Below are 23,952 nucleotides of genomic sequence, written 5' to 3' on the forward strand. Positions count from 1 at the left end.
AAAAAAATAAATAAAAAAAAAATAAAAAAAATATGTGGAGAGTGAAAATGAAAATTTGAAAAATTAAAAAAAAAAAAAATGAAAAATAAAAAAAAAAATAAATAAAAAATGAAATAAAATTAAATAAACACAACCCAACAATTGTTTTTTCTATATTTATAATTTTATTTTTTTAGGGACATTCTTTATTAGGTTGATTTTATTTATAAAAAACATTTTTTTTTTTTTTTTTTTTATTGTTTCCTAAATTACTATAACTTTTATTTTAAAATTTTCTTATATACATTATTGATTATTTTCAATCATTTACTATTTATGGTAATTGAGAAAGAGATTTTTTTGGTGGTGGACCTCCTTGAACACCTGAAAATTTAACAGCTGTTTGTTTATTATAAGAACTATCAGAGTGAGGAGTCCAGACCTTTTCCTTTTTACCTTTTCCTTCTTTTTGTTGTCTAATTTCCTAAATTTTTTTTTTTTTTTTTTTTTTTATTTTAGTAATTTATATTTTAAATTTTTTTAATATATTTAATTTTATATTTACCTCTTCAAATTTATCTTTAAGGTTTTGAGTTGAGGTCATTTTTAAAATTTATTTGTTTGAATAAAAAGAAAAATAAATAAATAAATAAATGATTTTATGTGGTTTTGTTTTAAATGAATAAAAAAAAAAAAAAAAAAAAAAAAAAAAATAATAATTTTAAAAAAAAAAAAAAAAAAAAATTGTTTTTGTTGGGTGGATAGTACTTTTTTTGGGTTAAAATATTTTATAATAAAAAAAAAAAAAAAAAAAAAAAAAATATCTTGAAATTTTTTTTTTTTTTTTACAATAAGTGAAGTAGTTTTTATGAAAATATGTGTCTTTTTTTTTTTTTTCCAAAAAATTTTGTAATGTTTTCTAATTACTCGATAATAGTTGATTTCATTTATTTATTTATTTTTTTTTTAATAATTTTTTTTTTTTTTTAATTACTTCACCCATCAAAAAAAAAAAAAAATATTTAGTCTCTCATTTGTATCCACCAATTTGTGATTGTTAACATTTGTTGTTTAATTTTTTTTTTTTTTTTTTTTTTTTTTTTTTTTTTTTTTTTAAATAACAAACACTTTCATCATATTACTTTTAAATTACATAATTATTTCCAAAAATAAAGGTATTATTCAAATAAAAAACATAAAAAACAAAAAAAAAAAAAGAAAATACCTTATAAATATTTATAATCCACATATATATCGTGTGGTATAAAATTGGAAAATATTAAAATTCATTAATTTTTAATTTCTCAAAAAAAAAAAAAAAAAAAAAAATTAAAATTTATTTTTATTTTTAATTTATTTTTAATTTATATTAAATAATTTCAATTTAGATAATAACAAGTAATGGCAGAAAATTCATTAAATTTACCTCAATTGACGGAGAAAATTGTGGACATATCGGTGAACTATCCAAATTATCTTGACATGTACACAAAAAGATTTTTTAAAAGGTGCTTGTGTTAAAGTGTCTTTTTGTGACATGTCCAAAGAGTTTGGATAGTTAAATGGCGATATCCACAATTTTCTCCATAATTTTTATTTATATTTTTTTTTTTTATTTTTTTTATCTAGTTTAATCAATAAAATTTAATTAATTTCTAAAATCTGATGTTTGTTTTTTTTTTTAATTAAATTCTGCATCTAAAATTCTTATTTCAATATGTAATGGGATCACTTGAAAATCATTTAAAAATTACTGATCAAATTATAATTAATCATATTAATATTAATTTAATTTTAAATATTATTTTATTTTATTTTATTTTTTATTTTATTTTTTATTATTTTATTTATTAAATATAACTACATAAATATCATATAATACTGCAAATGTAAAATAAAAAAAGACAGGATAACGTAACATATAAACTTTTTGAGGTAATTCAGCAGGAATTGGATAATGACCATAATTATTTCTTGAATTTGTAATCATTACATACATTGCCCAACCAGCTATCATATTTAAACCAAAACTTGTGCCAGTTTCCATAATGAATAAGAAACCTCTTGGGTTTAAAAGTGCAACCAATAGAATGAAACCAAAGAATAATGTATAGAATAAATATTCTCTAATGGGTATACGAACAATTGCTGAAGAAGTTTCCCAAGTTGATTGACCTTCTTTTGAATCAATAAAAGAATTTATTAATCTTAGTTTATCATTAAACCAAAATTTAACTTTTCTAGATTGATTAATCGATGATTTTAGTATATTTTGTTTAGCAACTTTAAATTTTGTTGAAATTTTTGATCTATAATTTATATTACTACCACCACCACTTGTAATATGTGGAGAAGAAGGTGAAGATGTTGGATTTGAAGTTGAATGATAAAATTCATTTGTAAAATCTTCCAATTCCTCTTGATCATTTATATCATTATGAATTTGATGATGGTGGTGGTGGTGGTGGTGATGGTGTTGTTGATTATCGTCATCATCACCATCATAATCGATATCATCATTTTCATCATGATGAGAATTTGATAAACTTTTTGTTCTCCAAGTATTTGAGAAACCATCTAAAGTATGTTTAAAACCACAACCAACTGAAATGAAACTAATGGTGATTGAAAGGGAGCAGAATAAGTTTACAACATTTGCAATCCAAAGGAATTGTGGATAATATAAACTAATGACCTTCATTAAAGGTACTGTCGCAATTTCGCCATTCTTTGCTGCATTTGCAAGTGATGGCATATTTGGATTGGCTGGGTCTGGTAATTGTGGTATGATATTCAATAAAAAATAACACCAAATAATATTCAATACATAAACTGTAAATAAGGCAGCACCCGAAACATAATAACATTTAATAATTTCTTTACGAGTGAATACAATCTTTGGAAATACAACTGGCAATGTACTACTCGCCCCGCCCAATGCAATCGTCGAAATTAGTAATGATTTTCCAATATAAGAGAAATCATTACTAATATCATTATGAACATGATTCGATACAATACCAGTTATAAATACAATTACAACTAATAATGTACCCTTACCAAATGTACAAAATGTAATTACATGTTGTAATGTTTTTGATCCAAAAATAATTATACCTGTTAATATAACAATAACTGGTAAAATTAAATAATGTTGCATTGATTCATCAATTTTAAATAATAATGAATATGATTCTGTTCCTGCTAAACCATATCCAATTAAAACTGAACAACTTTAAAAAATTATAAAAATAATAAATAATAATATTAATATAAAATTTTAAAAATACTTTGTAATTATAATTTTTTTTTTTGTAAGTTGTATACGATTATAATTACTTACAAATGTAAAAGTCCAGAAAACATAAAAATAAAATAAGAAAATCTACCCATAAATTTTGTACCAATATTATGAAGATTTGGAGTTTGGTCATGTTGAGTTGGTGGTGGTTGTTGTTGTTGTTGTAGTTGTTGTTGTTGCTGTTGTTTCTTTGTTGAAGATAACATTGGACTATCTTCAAAACTAACATTACTCTTTTGATCATTATTATTATTTATTAATGTTGGTGGAGAAGATCTAATTGATGAATTATTAGATGATTTATTTTTATTATTATTATTATTACTATTACTATTATGATTATTTAAAGAATCAGTTGATTCTGATAAATCATTAATTTCATAATTATTATTTGTATTATTATCATTATTATTGTTAATTATATCTGGTGATAATATACTACTTTGAGTTGGTTCAATTTTTTGTAAATCTAATGATATTGAACCATCAATATCATTATTACTACTACTATTAGAGATTGTTGGTATGGTGGTTGAAAAGTTTGATTTAATAATTGCATAAGCTCTTTGTAAAATTTCAATCAAGAAAAACATTGATATTAGTTGCATGAAAAAACATAAAGTATATGAGGACACAAATGGTGTAAAACCACTTTGACTTAATTTCACTGGCAATCCAAGAATACCTGTACCCAATACCGATGCTATCACTATAAAATATAAATATGCCATTACTAAAAATGGGGTTTTTTTATTTTCTTCATTCATATTTTTATCATTATCACTATCATTATTATTATTATCATTATTAATATTGGTTATTTCATTATTATTTCTATTATTTAAAATATCACTAAAATCAATTTTATCACTGCTACCACCACCATTAATATTAATTCCACTATTATTCCTTTTTAATGTAGTTTTATTATCTTGACTTTGTAATAATTTTTTATAGCTATCTTCACCACTATTTGTTAAATTATTTTCTCCAGTAATTATTGAATTACTACCACTTATCTCTTCATTGTTGTTATTATTATTATTATTATTATTATTACTATTGATATTCATTATTTATCATTTCTATTTTTTTTTTTTTTTTTTTTTTTTTTCTTTATTTTTTTCTTTTTTTTTTTTTTATTTTTTGTTTTTTTTTACAAAATTTCTTAGTTATTAATTAAATTTTAAAAAATTTTAAAAAAAAAAATAAAAAAAAGTGGTTGCAATTGTTTTGTTTTTATAAAAAAAAATCTTTAAAACGAAAAAAAAAAAAAAAAAAAATTAAATTAAAATAATTATTTTAATTTTTCACACATGTCATTACTATAAACCAGATTAATTCTTTTTTTTTTATTTTTTTATTTTTTTATTTTTTTTATTATTTTTTTTTTTTTTTTTTTTTTTTCCAAAAACCCTACAACCTTTGTTATAATAATAATATGTTATAATTGGTTAACTTTTTACTGTTTTATTAATTTTTCACACATATGTGGACCCCCAATACTAAAAAGTTTTGTTTTTTGACAAAATTAAAAAAATGAAAGACAATAATTCTCAAAAAAAAAAAAAAAAAAAGAATTTTAGATCAAAAATTAATTCTAAAATTTAAATTTTAACATATAATATAAATTCTATTTTTAAATAAAAAATAAAAATAAAAATAAAAAATGAAAAAATAAAAAAATAAAAACAAAAATAAAATAATGGGTGTGGCTGTGTTTTTTTTTTTTTTTTTTTTTTTTTTTTTTTTTTGTTCCAAATCAAAAAGAATCTAATTTTATACTTTTTTCTCAAAACCCAAACAAAAGAAGATTTTTTTTTTTTTTAATATTTTTTTTATTTTTTTTTTATTTTTTTTTTATTTTTTTTTTTGACACATGTCCTCATTACAATCTTTTTCTCAATTTTTACGATAAGCAACAAAACGGTTATTTTTTTATTTTTTAAAAAGTAAAAAAAAAAAATTTTAAAATTTTTCAAAAAAACAATCCTAATTTTTGCAAATTCCGACACCCAAAAGCATATATACATAGAATTCCATTATTATTTCCTTCTCATGTAATTTTAAAAATTATTATTTAATAAACAAAAAAAAAATCAAAAAAAAGTAAATAATCAATTATAATAATAATAATAATAATTTAAATTGTAAAAATAAATAAATAAAATAAAATAAAATAATTAATAAATAATAAAAATTAAGATTTTAAATATATAATGAATATTAATAATAATGGAAATGATATAAAAAATAATAATAACAATAATAATTCAAATAAATTTTCAATTAGTAAATATAATTTCGATGAAAAATTTGAAAATTTTTTTATTAAAATTACAAATGGTGGTAGAGATGAATACGGTAAACCAATGTTTTTCACACCAATGGTACCAAAAGTATTATACTTTTTATTATTTTATTTATTTGGAACTCAAAGACCATTCGTACCAATTTATTTCCGAGAGATTGGTGTGAATCCAGAAATGCTAGGTATAATATTACTATTTCCACCATTAATATCATTCATTTTCTCACCTATTTGGTCAGGAATTGCAGACTCAAAGAATGCACATAAATTCATATTCCTATTGATGACTTTTGGAACTGGATTTTGTTTTTTCCTATTAAATTTCGTGGAAAATCATATTATAGCAACGATTGTAGTATTGGTGAATGCAATATTTTGGGCACCAATAATCCCATTAGCAGATTCAACATGTTATAAAATTTTAGGTACCCAATTCAAAGAACTATATGGTAAACAAAGAATGTATGGTAGTATTGGTTTCTCAATATCAGCAATCCTAACAGGCACCCTAATAAATTACTATGATACAGTTAATGTAGCTTGGATTAATTACCCCATCGGCTCAACACTCTTATTCATCTTTACCCTATTCTTTTTCAACACAAAACAAATTTCAAACCAATTTGAAATATTAAATAGTAAATCAGATGAACAAGATGATGATGACCAAGATGATGAAATTAAAAATAATTATATTGAAACTGAAGGAAAACAAGAAGTTCAAGTTCAAGATGTTGTTGGTGTTGTTGTTGTTGATGATGTTGATGATGGTGATGGTGATGGTCTAATTGAAAAAGAAAATAAAATGAAAATTTCATTTTTAAAAGGTGTATTAATTTTATTATCAAATCCAAAGATTGCAATTATTTTGTTTAATTGTATTATAATTGCAAGTGGTATGAGTGTTTGTAATAATTATTTAGCATTGATTATAACAGATGTGAGATATTTTAATTCATCAACATCTTTAGTTGGATTTGCGTCAATATTGAATGTAACATTTGAAATTGCATTCTTTTATTTCGGTAAACAATTATTGATGAAAATTGGTATTTTCAAATTAATTATACTAGCACATTGTGCATTAATTACAAGAGTTGTAGCATATTCAATATTGTTAAGATTGAATGCAAATGGGTGGTGTATTGTACCAATTGAGTTATTACATGGTATTGTATTTGCAAGTTGTTGGAATTCAGGTAGTAGTATAATCAATGCCAATTCACCAGCAGGTTTAGAAGCGACTGGTCAAAGTCTATTCTTTGGAGTTTATATGGGATTTGGTACAAGTTTGGGTGCATTACTCGGTGGTCTCCTATTAAATAGTTACGGTCCAATAACTATGTTTCAATTTGTAGCTGCAATTGTAACTTTTGGTTTATTAATTTTCTTAATTGCTGAATTCCTTCTATACAGTAAAGAACCACTTAAAAATAAAAAATTATTAAAACAAAAAGAAGAAATTGAATTAAAAGAACAACAACAAAAGCAAAGTGAATCAAAAGAAAAAGAAAAAGAAAAAGAAGAAGTAGAATTAAATTTACAATTTAATCAAATTTTAAAAGATGAACTTGAAAAAAATAAAGAATTAATTGAAGATGAAGCTAAATATAATAATTTAATAATTAATAATGTTAATGATGAAATTATTCATAGTTCAACTTTATTATAAATATATATATATAAATAAACCTAGGTTTTTTTTTAATAATTAATATTGTACATTTTATTTTTTTTTTTTGGGGAATTCTGAAACTTTTTTCTTTTTTTTTTTTTTTTTTTTTTTTTTATTATTATTAATAATTTTGAACTTCAATCATACCACCTTTATCACTATATTTAATATTACATTCTTTTAAAAAAGATAAAAGAGCAGGTTTAATTCTTGCAATACCACCTTGAGAATGATTTCCTTGACCAGTGATAAAGTTTATATATTTTGGTTTTTTACCATCATATTCACCTTGTGAATGAATATCTAATGCTTGTTGTACCATATCTAATGCTTCATTGACATGAAGACCATGTAAATCAATTCTAAGAGTATCACCAATTCTACTATTACATTCCATAAAGATTTGATTTGATGCACATAAATTTGCTTCTTTTGCCAATTCATCATATCTTTTACCTTGTTCTGATAAACTTCTAGCATCTGCTGGTTTATTTTTCATATATGCTTCTGCTGCTGATTTAAAACATGCATTTCTCATCTTTATATATCTCTCTGCTTCCATTCTATGGTCAGTATATGATTTTTGATTCTTTTTATGATTATTTCTACTACTACTACTACTACTAAAACTACTACCACCACCACTACCAATTAATGCACCATTACTACTAAATCCACCATAATTATTATTATTATTTTGTTTTTCTCTTTTTTCTTTTGGTTCAACTTTTTTAAATTCAGTATCTTCTATTGTATTTAAACCTGTAAAAATTGTATTTATCTTTTTTGGTGGTAATATATTTAATTTACCTTTTGAAAATCTAATATTTTCAAATAATTGTTCTTGTTGTTGAATTTCTTGTTGTGCTTGTAATTGAGAGAGTTTATCTCTTTCAGCTTGTGGATTATAGATATTATTCTTTAAATAATATTGATTTGAGGATTCACGTACTTTATTTGCAAAGTTTGAAACTGATTTAGCATTATGTTTACTCTCTGGAAATACTTCATAAATATAACTCATTGTATCCTTAAAATGATATCCAGTTTGAAGGAATAATGACTCTAATAATTCTTCTTCAATCAATGGGAATTGAATCTTTAATTGTGCCATCTTTTTATTATAATCCAATGGTAATGGTATAATTGATTCTGAAATTTCTCTTTCTGACATTTCTTTATCTGTTGATTTTAATGATGGTGATGATAACAATGATGATGGTGATGTTGTATTTGGAGATGGTGATTTCTTATATGAACCACGTTTACCAACATAAGTTGCAACATTTTTTGGTTCGATTTTTGATATAAAATCTTGTTCATCAATAATTGATTTAAATGATGGTGAATTATTACCACCACTATTACTATTATTATTATTACTATTATTATTATTATTATTAACCATTTTCTTTGTAGGTGTTGTTGGTTTTTGTGATTCATTATTATTCTTATTTGTATTGGTAGAAGTTGTTGTTGTTGTGGTTGTAGTTGTAACTTTACTATCATTATCATTATCATTATTATTATCATCACCACTAAATTCATCAATAGTTTGTAAAGATAGTAATGTATCAATAGTTGCATTAACATCATATGAATGTTTATCTAAATATCCTGTAAGATCTCTTTTTGAATATTTTGGGAATAAGTCTGATAAATGTGCAATTATTTCATTGAAATCCATTAGTAACCGATTTTGTGAATGACCTTTTGAGTTTCTTTTTTTATCTTTCTCTGATTTTTGTTTTTCTTTTTCTCTTTCTCTCTCTTTTTCTCTTTCTCTTTCTCTTTCTTTCTCCTTTTCTCTCTCTATTTCTCTTTGTTTTTCTTTTTCCCTTTCCCTTCCCCTTTCCCTTTCTCCTTCTTCTTGTATTCTTAAAAATTCTAATCTTTCCGCTTCCTCCTCTCGTTCTTCTCTTTTCTTTAGTTCTAATAAAATTTTTTCAAAATCTTCATCATCAACTTCATCACTTAAAAATGTTTGTGGTTGTTGTTGTTGTTGTTGTTGTTGTTGTTGTTGTTGTTGTTGTTGTTGTTGTTGTTGTTGTTGTTGTTGTTGTTGTTGTTGTTGTTGTTGTTGTTGTTGTGTAGATGATGGTACAGTTATATTATAATTATTAGGTGGTGGTGGTGTAGAAGTAGTAGTGGTTGTTGTATTTGTAGTTGTTGTTGATTTATTATTGTTTGAAGAAGTTATTGTTGGTGAATCAATAATGATTGGTGATTGTGATGTATCTGTGTCGATTCTATTTGTATAAAATTCAAATTGTTTATATTGTTTATTTTTTTCATCATCTTCATTCTCTTCTTCAATAATATTTGAAGCCAATAAAAATGAATCAACGATTGAACCAACATCACCATCTGCTTCCTCTAGTAAAATTAATAATGTTGCTTCCTCAATATCTGGGAATAATGATTGAAGGAATGGTAAATGATCATTTAGATTGACAACTTTACCCTCACCTTCACCACAACCACCGTCAGATTGTTTTTTGTTTTCATCATCATCATTACTTAATTCTGGATCTTCAGTTGATGCATCAAAGAATTGATTTTTATTTTTTTGAACTTCAATATCTCTAAAAGGTTCATAACTTGAATTAGAATTTGATGTATTGTATTGTAAACCTTTCATTTTACTATCATTATCTGTATTATTATTATTATTATTATTATTATTATTATTATTATTATTATTATTATTATTATTATTATTATTATTATTATCATAATCATCATCATCGCCATCTATGTCTTCAATTAAACTTGATAAATTTCCAAATTGATTTTGTTGCTGTTGTTGGTGTTGTTGTTGTTTTTGTAATAATTGTTGTTTTTGTTTTTTATTATTACTATTATTTTGTTGCTGTTTATATATTCTATTATTATTATTATTATTATTATTTGATGTTTGTTTTTTTGTTTGTTGTTGTTGTTGTTGTTGTTGTTGGTTTTTTAATTGTTGTTGTTGTTGTTGCATTTGTTGTTGGTGTTTTAATTGTTGTTGTTGTATCTGTTTTAGCTGTTGTTGTTGTTGATATATAATTTGTAATTCTACTTTTTTTCCTGGATCTAAATCTATTGGTGTTACTGTTGGATAATCAGCTAAATGTGAATATGGGTACCATCCTCTTGATGGCGAAAATTTACTACTTTTATTTGCTTTTTGTTTGGTATGGTTTATTGATGTCATTTTGTCTTTTATTCATTATCTTTTTCTTTTTTTTTTGAATATTTTATATTTTTATTTCTATTATATTATTATATTATATATTATTCATGTACAATTTGAATGAAACAAATAAAAAAATTATAAAAAATAAAAAAAAAAAAAAAAAAAAATAAATTTAAAACTTTAATTTTTATTTTTATTTTTATTTTTTATTATTTTTGTGGGTCAATGGGCAAAAAAAAAAAAAAAAAAAAAAAAAAAAATTAATTCATGGAATGACTTAAAAAATTAACTCTTCAAAATTAAAATTTCTTCCACTCACCAAAAATTTTTGATTTTGACTGTTTAAATATTAAAATTATAATAATTTTAAAGAAAAAAAAAAATTTTAAAAAATTAAAAATAAAAATATTTTACCCTATAAAAAATTTATTTGTTTATTTTTTTTTTTTTATCTATTTTTAAAAAAAAGAATGTTGGTCCGTGGATTTTGGAATTTTCATCTTTTATTGGTTAACCTTTTTTAAAAAAAAAAATAAAAAAAAATAAAAAATAAAGATTATCTATTCACCATTTGAATTTGAATTTGATAATCTTTCTGCTAATGATTCCATATAATATTGACTTTTAACTTTTTTCTTTTTTGTGGTTGGATTATTATCATCATTATTATTATTATCATTATTATTATTATTATTATTATTTTTATTATTATCATTTTTATTATTATCATTTTTATTATTATTATTTAAATCATTAACAGATTGTTGATTAATTGGTGGCAAAATTGGAGCAAAAATAGGTAAATTATTAATTTCATTTTCATCTAAACTACTCATTGAATTTAAACAATTGATTAATGAATATGGTGAAAATGGTATCATTGTTGATTGTTTTCCATTTATTGTTGTTTGTATTGAGTTTAAACTTGTAAACAAAGAACTATCAATATTATTACCATTTGTTGTTGTTGCTGTTGTTGGTATTGGCGTTGATGTTGATGTAGAAACATTGTTATTATTATTATTATTATTATTATATTTATTATTGGAATAATTTGAAATTGATTTTGATACTTTTGGTTTCATTATTGTAATTGGTGAAGAATTTGTTGTATTTGATTTACTTTTTGAAGTTGATTGAGAAGGAAATAAATTATCAATTGTTGGTTCAATTTTCAATCTTGGAGTTCTTGTTGATTTGTATTTAAACGTAGACATTAGCTCTTTTTGTGAAACTCCATTACCACTTAAGCCACTATTTCCAACATTACTTGGTACCAATGAATGTTTATATTTTGCACTATATCTATGATGAGTTTTTTTAATATTATTATTATTATTATTATTATTATTATTATTATTTAAATCTTCGCTACTATTATTTTTATTATTTTCATTCATTTTTCCTTTTTTATTATAAAATATAAAAAATTGGAAATCTAAAAAAAAAAAAAAATTAATTAAACAATTTTTTAAAAAAAAATTAATAAAAAAAAAAAAAATAAAAAATAATTGGGTTAAGAATATATTTTTATTATCTTTTAAATTTGTGGAATCAAAAAAATAAAATAAAAAAAAAAAAAAGTGTTTAAAAAATATTTCATTTACAAAGAAAAGGATTAAAAAAAAATAAAATAATAAATAAAATTAAAAATTAAATAAATAAAAAAAAATATAACCAAATAAGAAAAAAAAAAAAAAAAAATGAAAATGAAAAGACAATATTGGTTTTAAATTGTTAAAATAAGTTTTTTTTTTTTTTAAATATGAATTATAATTTATATTTTTTTATTTTTTTTTTTTTTTTTTTTTTTTTTATTTTATTTTATTTTATTTTATTTTATTTTATTTTATTTTTTTTTTTTTTTTTAGTTTGAACCTTTGGTTGAGTGAGAGAAGTGGAGATAGGAAAAAAGAATTTTTAAAAATGAATTTATTGAGCTTCAACTTCAACATTTTTATTTTCAGTTGAATTTGAGGTAGCGTTGTCATCAATTGGAGCAACTGGAGTTGGTTCTTCAGTGGTGGTGGTAACTTTTTCATCAGCAGATTTTTCTTTTTCAGCAGTGGTGGTGGTAGCGGCAGTAGCAGCAGCTTCTTTATCAGCTTTGGCTTTTGCTAATCTTTCTTCCATTTGAGTTGCAGATAATTTTGAATAATGATCTTTCTTTGATTTAATTTGGTCAATATATTCAGGGATATCAGAGTATTTTGGTGGTGGAGCCATTGAGAGTTTTTCGAAATCAGAGAAGATCTCTAATGGATGTCTGATGGTATCTGGTTGAGCTTTTGGTTGTTGTTGTTGGAGTGCTTTCTTCTTTGGATTTTCACGATTCTTTGAGACTTTCTCCTTTTTGACGAGAACGAAACCCTCTTCAATTTCAGCGATATTACGATCCAAAGCAGATTGTTCATTGGTGGTTTCCTTTGGAGTGATAGCTTTGAGATAAGAGATGAGAGAATCACAATTGTTCATTTCCTTCTCGTAAGGTACTTTGAGGAGATCCTCTTGGATTCTTTTCTCCTCTTCGGCTTTCTTCTTTTCGAGGAGTTCTTGTCTACGTTGTTCTTGTTCGAGTTTACGTTGTTCTTGTTCGAGTTTACGTTGTTCCTTACGTTTGACGACGTGAGCCTCGAGCAAAGCCTTCTCCTCCTCGATATCCTTTTTAATCTCCTCGATGAAGCCACGAGAGGCAACAAACTTGTCGTTGTTCTCCTTGATCTCTGTCTCAACGTCTTTACGTTGTTGTTTGAGTTCCTTGAGAACGGCCTCTTGCTTCTCTCTTGGCTCCTCTGGCTTGATTTGAGCGCTCAACTCGTTGACTTGAGCTTTTTGTTCAGTGACTTGTTTCTTGATCTTTTCAAACTCGTTCTTGACTCCATAGTATTCGGTGACGTATTTCTTGCTGGAATTGACTTGAGACAATTTCTTCAAGAGGGCACGTTGTTGGTTTGGGTTGGTCTCATTCTCGACTTGCTCTTCCAATTCACGAATTCTCTCTTCGATTGAACACATGGTGTCAACCTCTTCGGCGTTCTTGCTGATCTTTATTGGTAATTGGTCTTCGAGACTGATCAATATCTTCTTCTTCTCCTCTTGTGTTGCCATCAAGGCCTTTAAGGTATTACGTGCCTCAATGGTTTGGGCTTTCATTGGATCTGATGTACGACTCTTATTACCTTCATAAATCTTTTCGATTGACTCTTTGTATCCAGTATGTTTCTTTTTTAATTCAACCATATCTTTCTTTAAATTTTCTAAATTATTATTAATCTCTACTATTTTATTTCTAAGTTCATTAATTCTCTTTTGATGTGCATCATAAACTGGATCTGGTGGGTATTTATTATCTTTATTATCTGAATTTGTATTATTATTATTACCGTCTCTATTATTTATTTTATTATTATTATTATTATTATTATTATTATTGTTTTGTTTTTTTTCACCACCTTTGGTGTTATTATTTTTATTATTTGTAGTGGTAGTAGTTGTAGTTTTTTTAACTGATTTATCTGACATTTTTTAAATTATATATATATTTTGTTTTTTTTTTGTTTTTGTTTTTTGATAATAATAATTTTCAATCTCTTTTTTTATGAATGTAATATTATATGTTTTATGTTATTTATTTGATATTATAAAAAATTAATTTATAAATAAAATAAAAGAGGTTTGGAAGAAAAAAAAAAAAAAAAGAAAAATTATTATAACTTTTTTTAGAATACAAAAAGATGAAAAAAAATAAAAATAAAAAAAAAAAAATTTTAAAAAAAAAAAAAATTCACACTTTTTTTTTTTTTTTATTTTTTTTTATTTTTTTTTTTTAATATTGGCATGATCTTTTTTTCAACAAAAGTCAATTTTTTTTTTTTTTATATTTTTAATTTGTCAAATGACAGTGCATGTTGTCAGTTATCACCCAATTTTTTCCATTTCCATTTCCATTTCAAGGCAATTTTTTTTTTTTTTTTTTTTTTTTTTTTTTTTTTTTTTTTTTTTTTTTTTTTTAATCATAAAATATAATAAAAAATATATTTTTTTTTTTATTTTTTTTTTTAAAAAAAAAAATTATTTTCTTTATTTGGTTTTTTTTTTTTTTAAACCAGAAGAGTTATTTTTATCCTCCCTTAAAGAATTTATAGTTGGTTGGAAATATAATTGAATTAATAAAATAAAATTTGAAATAAATAACATTAGTGAACTTGTTGAAGTTGATGGATATGTATTCCAAGCATATTCAGTAATACACATAAATCCAATTCTAAAAAATATAAAAAAAAAAAAAAAAAAAAAAAAATAATTAGTAATGTAGTTCTTAAAATAAAAAATAAAAATAAAATTTTTTTTTTTTCGATCATCTGATTGTTGTTGACGACATCTGCACCAAAAAAAAAATTATTTTTCGTTTTCATTTTTTTTTTTTTTTTTTTCCACTTTTTTTTTTTTTTTCCATTTTTTTTTTTTTTTTTTCCATTTTTTTTTTTTTTTTTTTTTTTTTTTTTTTTTTTTTTTGATTGATTAAAAAAAAATATATTACTTACTTTAAAAATAAATTATAATTTGTTGACCAAAGTAAAAATGGTAATGTGTGGAAATACCATAAATAAAATTGATAATGTAATGATCTTGAGAATGTAACACCAATAAGATTAATAGTAAACATTATCAATAAAATATAATTTACCGATAAAAGTTTTGGATTTTGATTAATACTACCTCTTTTTAATATATTTGAAATACCACCTTGTTCTTTCCTAAAATAATAAAATTTAATTAATAAAATTAATATTATTATTATTATTTATTATATTATTATTTGAATTTGAATTTGAATTTGAATATTTGTATATATAAACTTACTTTATATATTTTATAAAAAATAAAATTATAAATAATAAATGAATTGATAATAAGAATAAAGCCCAAGATTTGTTGAGGAAAAGATGTTCAGGTAAGAATCTCCAATTTACAGTCCATTTGTATAAGAATTGACGAGAGAATTCGAAAGCACGTAATAGATAACCTTGAGGATTAACCATCAGGAATGGAATTGCTAATAACACTTGAACCAAGCCACAAATCATTAGTTTTGGTATAGTTCTCCAAATACCAAATGTTGACAATAACAAAAACAATAAAGCTGGTGAGTATAATAGTACATTCATCTTTACACTAACTGAACAACTGAAAAATAAACAACCTAAATTCCATCTACCTTTAATTATTAAATATAATGAAATATAAAATAATAACATTGATATACAATCATTAAACATACGAAGTGCAAATATTGAATGAATTCTTTTTGATAAACATAAAAATATTATAATATAAAATGGTATTTTTAAAAATACATTATTATTATTATTATTATTATTATTATTATTATTATTATTATTATTTGATTTATTTGTGATTTGTTTAATAGATTCTTTAATTGATTCACCATAAATTGAAAATACTATAAATGTTAATAATATATAAATTGCTGCAAATATATATTGTGCTTTTAATATATTTAATCCATTTTCTGTTAAATTATATAATAAACTGAAAACATATAAATGTCCAGCTGGATAGACACATGGTCCTGTATCTCCTTCAATCTTTGTATAATCATAAATTCCTTTTAAAAATACTTCAACTTGTTGAACATATGTACTCCAATCAATTTCTGTATCTACATATATATACATATGTTAATGATGTTCATCATCTTATTATTATTATTAATTAGTGTTTGTTTGTTGTACTTACATTTTACATAATCAATGATTATTTTATTAATACATAGTTCATAAATCATTAAAAATGATGCTAATGTATAAAAACATTTGATTTGATTATTTTTAATGAATGGAAGAACTTTATTTTCGATCATGATCTTGAATTTTGTTGATTTTCCACAAACATTAATAAAAAAAAAAAAAAAAAATAAAAAAAAATTTTAAAAATTAAAAAAAAAAAAAAAAAAAAAAAAATAAAAAAATAAAATCTTTTTTTATTTTTACATTTGTTTATTTTGTTTTTTTGTTTTTTTTTTTTATTATTTTTTTTAATTTTTTAAATGATAAACAACCAAAAAAAGAAAAAACAATTCCCAATAATTAAATTTGTTTTTATTCAAAAATTTTATTAAAAAAAAAAAAAAAAATTGCACATGGTGTTTGTTAACTTCATCAAAATTTAATATACATTTCACCCAAAATTTTTTTTTTTCTCTTTTTTTTAAAACACTAAACACTACTTACATATGGTCATCCTAACATTTGTATAAAAATTTAAAAAAAAAAAAAAAAAAATATAAAAAAAAAAAATAATATAAAAAAAAACAATTAATTAAAAAAAAAAAAAAAAAAAAAAACAAATTATTGTGTGTATTTCATTTTTTTAATTTTATTTTATTTTTTTTTTTGTTAATTATTATTAATATAAGAAGTTTTTTTTTTTTTTTTTTTTTTTTGAACCATTAAATAACTTCATCATTCATAATATTGTTAGTATTTTTATATTAATGATTTTTGTTTGTTGTTGGACTTTAATATAAAAAAAAAAATAAAAAAATAAAAAAATAAAAAAAAAATAATATATAATATAAATTAAAATTTTAAACATTAAATGATTGTATAATAATAGAAATAGTAATAACAAAAAAAAGTAATAAAATAATAAAGTAATAATTGTTCAAAATTAGATAAATTTAAAAAATAATAAATAAAAATAAATAAAAATAAAATAAAAAATAAAAAAAAAAAAAATAAAAAAAATAAAAAAAATAAAAAAATATATTAATAAAAAAAAAAATATATTAAAAAAAAAAAATAAAAAAAGAAAAAAAAAAAAAAAAAAATAAACATTTTTTTAAAACAAAATGACCAATAATCGTTTAAAGAATAGAAAAAAACCAAATCAAATACACACAATTTCAGAAGAGGAGGAAGAAGAAGAGCCTTTGTTTAATAATGAGGATTTACAAACCCAACATTTAAATTCTCCATCTTCAGATTCAATAAGTACTAGCAGTAGTAGTAGTTTAAGTAGTGTTGGTGGTAGTGTAGTAGGCAATAATAATTCCAATAGTAATGGTATAGATAATAATAATAGTAATAATAATAATAATAATAATAATAACAACAATAATAATAATAATAATAATAATAGTAATAATAATAACAATTATACTGGTAATTCTATTGGTGGAAATGATTTTAAAAATAAAGCATCATCATCGTCATCAACACCAACAACATCAACAGGCATTGGTTCTTCAAAATTTCCAAATATAAAAAGAAAGAATAGTTTCTCAAATAGATATGATAGTGGTGGTGGTGGTAGTGGTAGTAGTAGAAGTAATAGTTTTGGAGGTAGTAATAGTAGTGGAGGAGCTTCAAAAGAATTCTTTTATTTTGATAATGATGATATGATTCAAGATGATGATTTAATACCAATGTTAATGCAAGATCAAGAACACCAATTACAAACTCAATATCAAAATCAACAACAAGTTCAACAACAACAAAATATAATAAATAGTTTTATAAATCATGAAAATTTAAAATTTCCATTCTCTATAATTTATACAAATAAACTTCATATTTGGTAAGATATTTAATTATAAATTATAAATTATAAATTAATAGTTTATTAATATTAATATTAATATTAATATTATTTTTAGGTTAAGTTATTTTTTATTTACATTTGTTTTAATATTTTGTTGTTTAGCAGTTGGACCATTATTATGGATTGAATTACCACCAAATTCAGGATGTATGTGGTGTAGAATATTTAAATTAGAATGGGTTATATCATTTATGTCATTGATATCAGCAATGTTTCATTATACAATTAGAAGAGATATGTTTCCACTATACCTTTCAATCATTGGATTTTATCATGTTTTAACATATAGCGAACCATTTTTAGAACCATTTCGAGTAAATAATTTTTTCTCTTTAATTTTAACTGTAATTTGTATATTCATAGCATTTTATCCAAAAAATAAATTAAGAAGACAACAAGCTTCAAATCATCATCAACAACAACAGCAGCAACAACAACAACAAAGACAAAGACAACAAAATAATAATCGACAGCCTGAAAAATCAATAATTAAAAGAATTATACAAAATGAATGGTTTCATTCATTAATTCAAATTTTAATAGTTTTAGGTATAGTTGTATTATTATTTTTTTCAATATTTATTTTAGCATTATTTATGAAGGATGATAAAACATTTAGTGGTGATGTAATTGATGGTAATATTAATAGTAATAATAATAATAATAATAATAATAATAATAATATAAATAATAATAATATTGATAATAATAATAATAATATAAAAAATAATAATAAAGGATTTATTGAAGAAATTGAACAAGGTGAAGAACAATTAGAATTATATTTAGAGAATGCATATCATATATTTAAAGAATTAGTATTTAAAAAGTTTATAAGTTCATCAGTTGTTTATTTAATATTGATAACATTATTATTTTGTATTTCATTAGTTTATCATTGGGAAGTTAGAAAACCATATACATTAATGGCATTGGCATCAATGATACCACAATTAACTCAAGCATTGTATAAAGTTGAATTAACATTAACTGGTGTAATGGATAAGGGTACGATGTCACATAATGTTACACCATTGGGTGGTGGTATATTCTATATATTGAATGTAATTAGTTATACGTCATTCTATTGTGGATTGGCGATTGATGTGGTGGTTGCAAGTGGTGAAAAGTATAAAAGATTAAAAAAACGTGGTGAAAAGTATCATAGAAGATTATCAACTCAAATCAATGAACAGAATGCATTTGTAAATAAGATCTATGCGAGTGGAACAGCTCAGTTATTACAAAAAGTTGAATTTATGCAAAAGTTTGTAGATAAAATACTTTTTTCAACCTTGGAGATTTCAAATAGACTTCAACGATTGGAATCGTCTGATCAAGATATTCCATCATCATTGGTGGATCAATTAAATGATATTCAATATCAAACCAATAGATCATTATTACTATTGAATGATACAAAGTTAATATTGGCAATTGAAAGTGGTGTAATCTCAAGAGAGGACGTATCGGTTAATTTATTTGATTTCTTGGAGGATGTTTTAGAACGTACAAGTAAAGATATTAAATTTAATAATATTGAATTGGTTTATAAAATTGATAAAGATGTACCATTAAATATTATTTTAGATCCAACGGCATTAACTCAAATTTGTTTTCAATTACTTTCAAATGCTATAAAATATACTGAAGAAGGTGAAATTGGTATTTTAATTAAAAGAATTTTAAGAAATGATTATGAATATCAACAAGAACAACAACAACCACAACAGGATAATGAATTACCACCATTTGGTACAATTTCAGAAGAAGATGAAGAATATAATTCAAATAATCCACCACCACCATTAAATCAACAACAACAACAACGACAACAACAACAACAACAAGAACCAAAACAAATTTATTTAGAAATTTCAATATTTGATTCTGGACCTGGTATGGATGATGATGAATTAGATATTTGTAATCAATTTCAACCATTTCCAGATATTGGTGATGAAGATGATATAGAGATTAAAAAGAAAGGTTCAGGTTTAGGTTTATTAATTTGTAATAAAGTTTTAAAATCAATTGGTGGAGATTTAATTGTAGAGAGATATTTAGAGACTGGTGGTTGTATATTTAAATGTTGTATACCAGTTTTAGTTGATCCACAACCAAAAGAGAATTTTACATTTCAAATACCATTATCACAAGAAACCAATGAACTTTTATCAGATTTATCAGTGTTGGTCATTGATGATAATCCATATGCTAGAGATTCAGTTGGTTTTATATTTAGTTCAGTTTTTAATTCTGCAATTGTAAAAAGTGCAAATAGTAGTGTTGAGGGAGTTAGAGATTTAAAGTATGCAATTGCAACCGATTCAAATTTTAAATTATTATTAGTAGATTATCATATGCCAGGTTGTGATGGTATAGAAGCGATTCAAATGATTGTTGATAATCCAGCATTTTCAGATATTAAAATCATCTTAATGATTTTACCATCAGATTCATTCGCACATATGAATGAAAAAACTAAAAATATTACAACCCTAATTAAACCTGTAACACCAACCAATTTATTTAATGCAATTTCGAAAACATTTAAATTAAAAGAATTTTCATCAGTTGTTGATTTAGTTGATTTAAATGCACCAGATACATCAACTCAAATACCATTAAAAAGAAATAGATTAAAGTTTAAAATTGATTTTCCATTTAGATTACCTGAAACTGGTAAACCAATTATGAGAGTTTTAATTGGTGAATCTGATAAATCAACTCAATCAAAAATTCAAAAAGTTATTGAAAGTTTTGGTTATTTTTCAACTTTTGTAACTGATGGTACAGCTTTAATATCTCTCTCAAAAAAGAATTATTATGATTTAGTTATCGTTGATTTAGAATTACAATCAACTGATGGATTTGAATGTGCTCAAATTATACGTGATACTCATGGTGAAATATTTTCAAATACAATTTTTGTACCAAAACCAATTTCAACAAATTCAAATGATGATAATAATAATAATAATAATAATAATAATAATAATAATAACAATGATAATAATAATAATAATAATAATAATAATAATAATAATAATAATAATAATAATAATAATAATAATAATAATAATAATAATAATAATAGTATTCTAACATCATCAGTTGATACTGATGGTAATCATATTGTATCGTCATCAACATCAACATCATCATCATTCCCAACAAGAAGATCATCGATAGGATCATTTCAAACTGCATCACCATCAATGACAGAAATTTCACATAGACGTAGAGTTAAATTACCAATTATTGGTATTTGGCATCATAGTGATATAATACCAGATGATATTATTAAAAAGATAAAAAGAGTTGGTTTCGATGGTTATTGTTCATTCGATAATTTAGAATTTTATTTACAAGAATTTTTATTAGAATTTGATAGAAAAAGAAAATCAAATATACTTTCACCAATTCGTTTATTTCCAAATGGTAGTCCAAGTACAAATATTTATGATTATTCTTCAATTATTTCAAATTTAAATCAAGCTAGTGGTAATAATAATAATTCATCACCAATTAGTGGTATTTTAAATGAAAATGTAATTTCTTCACCAATTTCATTAGATTTAGATTTAAATTCAGTATCATCAATTCAATCACAATCATCATCATCATCATCATCATTTCAACATAATAATCAACAACAACAACAACAACAACATCAACATCAATTAACACCAACACAACAATCTATTGGTGGAGGTAATAATGGTATTAATCAATTATCATTTTCATCACAACAATCAACACCAATTTTTAATCAATCACAAATACAACATCAAATTATTAGTAATAGAAGTAAACATTCCTCATTATCATCATCAACATCATCAAATGGTAGTGGTGGTAGTGGTGGTAAAAGTAGATTTAGTATACCAATGTTACCAAGTAGTACAAATCGTGATTCATCACCACATTCTTCAAGTAAAATGGCATTGAAAAGAGTTCAAGATTTAGAATCTGTAATTAGTAAATTTGTACCAATTGAGTTTCAACAACTTATTGCTCCATCTGGTATGGAAAATGTGTATTTAGGTGATGCAATTTGTAAGAGTATTACAATCTTTTTCTCTGATATTAGAGATTTCACTTCAACCACTGAGAAAATGTTGGTTGATGATGTCATTGACTTTTTAAATACTTATTTAGCATTTGCATTACCATCGATTACAGATTCCGGTGGATTCATTGATAAGTTTATTGGTGATGCAATTATGGCGATTTTCCCAAACTCTGATATGAAACTTCAAGCAATCAATGCAGTGAAAGCAGCAATTCGTATGATGAGATCATTGGATTTCATGAGTATATCTGGTTTTAGATTTTCATCAGTTGAAACTGGTGTTGGTATTAATACGGGTAAAACTATTATTGGTATCGTTGGTACAGAGAATAGAATGGAACCAACTGCATTGGGTGACGCTGTTAATTTAGCCTCAAGAACTGAACAACTTTGTAAAGAATATCAATCTCGTATATTAATCACTCAATTCACTATGGAAGCCATTGGTACTTCAATCGATGAATTTGTAATTCGTTTAGTCGATAGTGTAACCGTTAAAGGAAAGAGTGAAGCTGTCAATATCTATGAAGTTATCGATGGTGAACGTGAAGATAAAAGAGTTTTGAAAATGAAAATTTTACCTTGGTATCAAAATGGTATGGATCTTTATAAAAGACATTGCTACGAGGAAGCTTTATCTTATTTTCAATTATGTACTGAAATTATGCCAAATGATAAACCAACCTTAATCTATATTCAAAGATGTATTCAAAATATTAAAACTTTAGAATTACAACAAATTCAATTACAACAACTACAAAGACAACAATTATTACAACAACAACAACAACAATTATTATTACAACAACAATTACAACAACAACAACAACAACAACAACAACAACAACAACAACAACAACAACAACAACAACAACAACAACAACAACAACAACAACAACAACAACAACAACAACAACAACAACAACAACAACAACAACAACAACAACAGTCACAAAATATACAACAACCACAATCACAACAATCACAATATGTACAACAACCACAACAACAACAACAGCAACAGCAACAACAGCAACAACAACAACAACAACAACAGCAACAACAACAACAACAACAACAACAACAACAACAACAACAGCAACAACAACCACAACAGCAACAACAACTACAACAACAGCAACAACATCAACAACAAAAACAACCATCCCCTCAACAACAACAACAACCACAACAACCACAACAACAACAGCAGCAACAGATACAAAATCAATACCAACATCAATTACAATATCAGAGACAACAACAACAACAACAACAACAACAACAACAACAACAACAACAACAACAACAACAACAACAACAACAACAACAACAACAACAACAACAACAACAACAACAACAACAACAACAACAACAACAACAACATCACCATCATCATCACCAACAACAACAGTTTCAACAACAATCACAACAATCACAACAACAATCACAACAACAACAACAACAACAACAACAACAATCACAACAACAATCACAACAACAATCACAACAAATACAAAAAAAATCACAACATCCACATTCACAACAAATTCAATCTCAAAGGCATCAATCACAACCTCAAAATGTAGATACAAATGTTAAAACTAAACCACAACAATAAAATAAAAAAAAAATAAAAATAAAAATAAAAAAAAAAAAAAAAATAATAATGTAATGATAAAATAATAATAATAACAATAATAAATAAATAATAATACTACTTTTTTTTTTTTTTTTTAATATTTAAATCGTGATCCAATCAAAAATATAAAAAATTATTTTTAATTTGATTTATTATCTA

General features: G+C 23.2%; 8 protein-coding genes across 8 annotated transcripts; 2 read left to right on the forward strand and 6 right to left on the reverse strand.

Annotated features, from left to right (window-relative positions):
• Positions 1 to 313: 313 nt before the first annotated feature.
• DDB_G0268226 (hypothetical protein) lies at positions 314 to 583 on the reverse strand (the record flags this gene model as incomplete). The annotated part of the gene is made up of 2 exons (XM_642566.1): positions 314 to 463; positions 545 to 583. 2 exons carry the CDS (start codon positions 581 to 583, stop codon positions 314 to 316), a joined length of 189 nt encoding a protein of 62 aa, XP_647658.1.
• Positions 584 to 1,822: 1,239 nt separating this feature from the next.
• DDB_G0268228 (hypothetical protein) lies at positions 1,823 to 4,353 on the reverse strand (the record flags this gene model as incomplete). The annotated part of the gene is made up of 2 exons (XM_642567.1): positions 1,823 to 3,212; positions 3,323 to 4,353. 2 exons carry the CDS (start codon positions 4,351 to 4,353, stop codon positions 1,823 to 1,825), a joined length of 2,421 nt encoding a protein of 806 aa, XP_647659.1.
• Positions 4,354 to 5,499: 1,146 nt separating this feature from the next.
• DDB_G0268230 (hypothetical protein) lies at positions 5,500 to 7,263 on the forward strand (the record flags this gene model as incomplete). The annotated part of the gene is made up of 1 exon (XM_642568.1): positions 5,500 to 7,263. One exon carries the CDS (start codon positions 5,500 to 5,502, stop codon positions 7,261 to 7,263), a length of 1,764 nt encoding a protein of 587 aa, XP_647660.1.
• Positions 7,264 to 7,387: 124 nt separating this feature from the next.
• Positions 7,388 to 10,465, reverse strand: DDB_G0268232 (small MutS related family protein; the record flags this gene model as incomplete). The annotated part of the gene is made up of 1 exon (XM_642569.1): positions 7,388 to 10,465. The coding sequence occupies one exon, from the start codon at positions 10,463 to 10,465 to the stop codon at positions 7,388 to 7,390; it is 3,078 nt and encodes a 1,025-aa protein (XP_647661.1).
• A 542-nt stretch (positions 10,466 to 11,007) lies between these two features.
• DDB_G0268234 (hypothetical protein) lies at positions 11,008 to 11,847 on the reverse strand (the record flags this gene model as incomplete). The annotated part of the gene is made up of 1 exon (XM_642570.1): positions 11,008 to 11,847. The coding sequence occupies one exon, from the start codon at positions 11,845 to 11,847 to the stop codon at positions 11,008 to 11,010; it is 840 nt and encodes a 279-aa protein (XP_647662.1).
• A 532-nt stretch (positions 11,848 to 12,379) lies between these two features.
• DDB_G0268236 (hypothetical protein) lies at positions 12,380 to 13,969 on the reverse strand (the record flags this gene model as incomplete). Its single annotated transcript, XM_642571.1, has 1 exon — positions 12,380 to 13,969. One exon carries the CDS (start codon positions 13,967 to 13,969, stop codon positions 12,380 to 12,382), a length of 1,590 nt encoding a protein of 529 aa, XP_647663.1.
• Positions 13,970 to 14,527: 558 nt separating this feature from the next.
• Positions 14,528 to 16,331, reverse strand: alg3 (dolichyl-phosphate-mannose alpha-1,3-mannosyltransferase; the record flags this gene model as incomplete). Its single annotated transcript, XM_642572.1, has 4 exons — positions 14,528 to 14,711; positions 14,992 to 15,204; positions 15,311 to 16,130; positions 16,208 to 16,331. The coding sequence occupies 4 exons, from the start codon at positions 16,329 to 16,331 to the stop codon at positions 14,528 to 14,530; spliced, it is 1,341 nt and encodes a 446-aa protein (XP_647664.1).
• A 990-nt stretch (positions 16,332 to 17,321) lies between these two features.
• acrA (adenylyl cyclase) lies at positions 17,322 to 23,772 on the forward strand (the record flags this gene model as incomplete). The annotated part of the gene is made up of 2 exons (XM_642573.1): positions 17,322 to 18,049; positions 18,129 to 23,772. 2 exons carry the CDS (start codon positions 17,322 to 17,324, stop codon positions 23,770 to 23,772), a joined length of 6,372 nt encoding a protein of 2,123 aa, XP_647665.1.
• Positions 23,773 to 23,952: the final 180 nt, after the last annotated feature.

Source organism: Dictyostelium discoideum, assembly GCF_000004695.1.
Source record: "Dictyostelium discoideum AX4 chromosome 1 chromosome, whole genome shotgun sequence".
NCBI classification, from domain to species: domain Eukaryota; phylum Evosea; class Eumycetozoa; order Dictyosteliales; family Dictyosteliaceae; genus Dictyostelium; species Dictyostelium discoideum.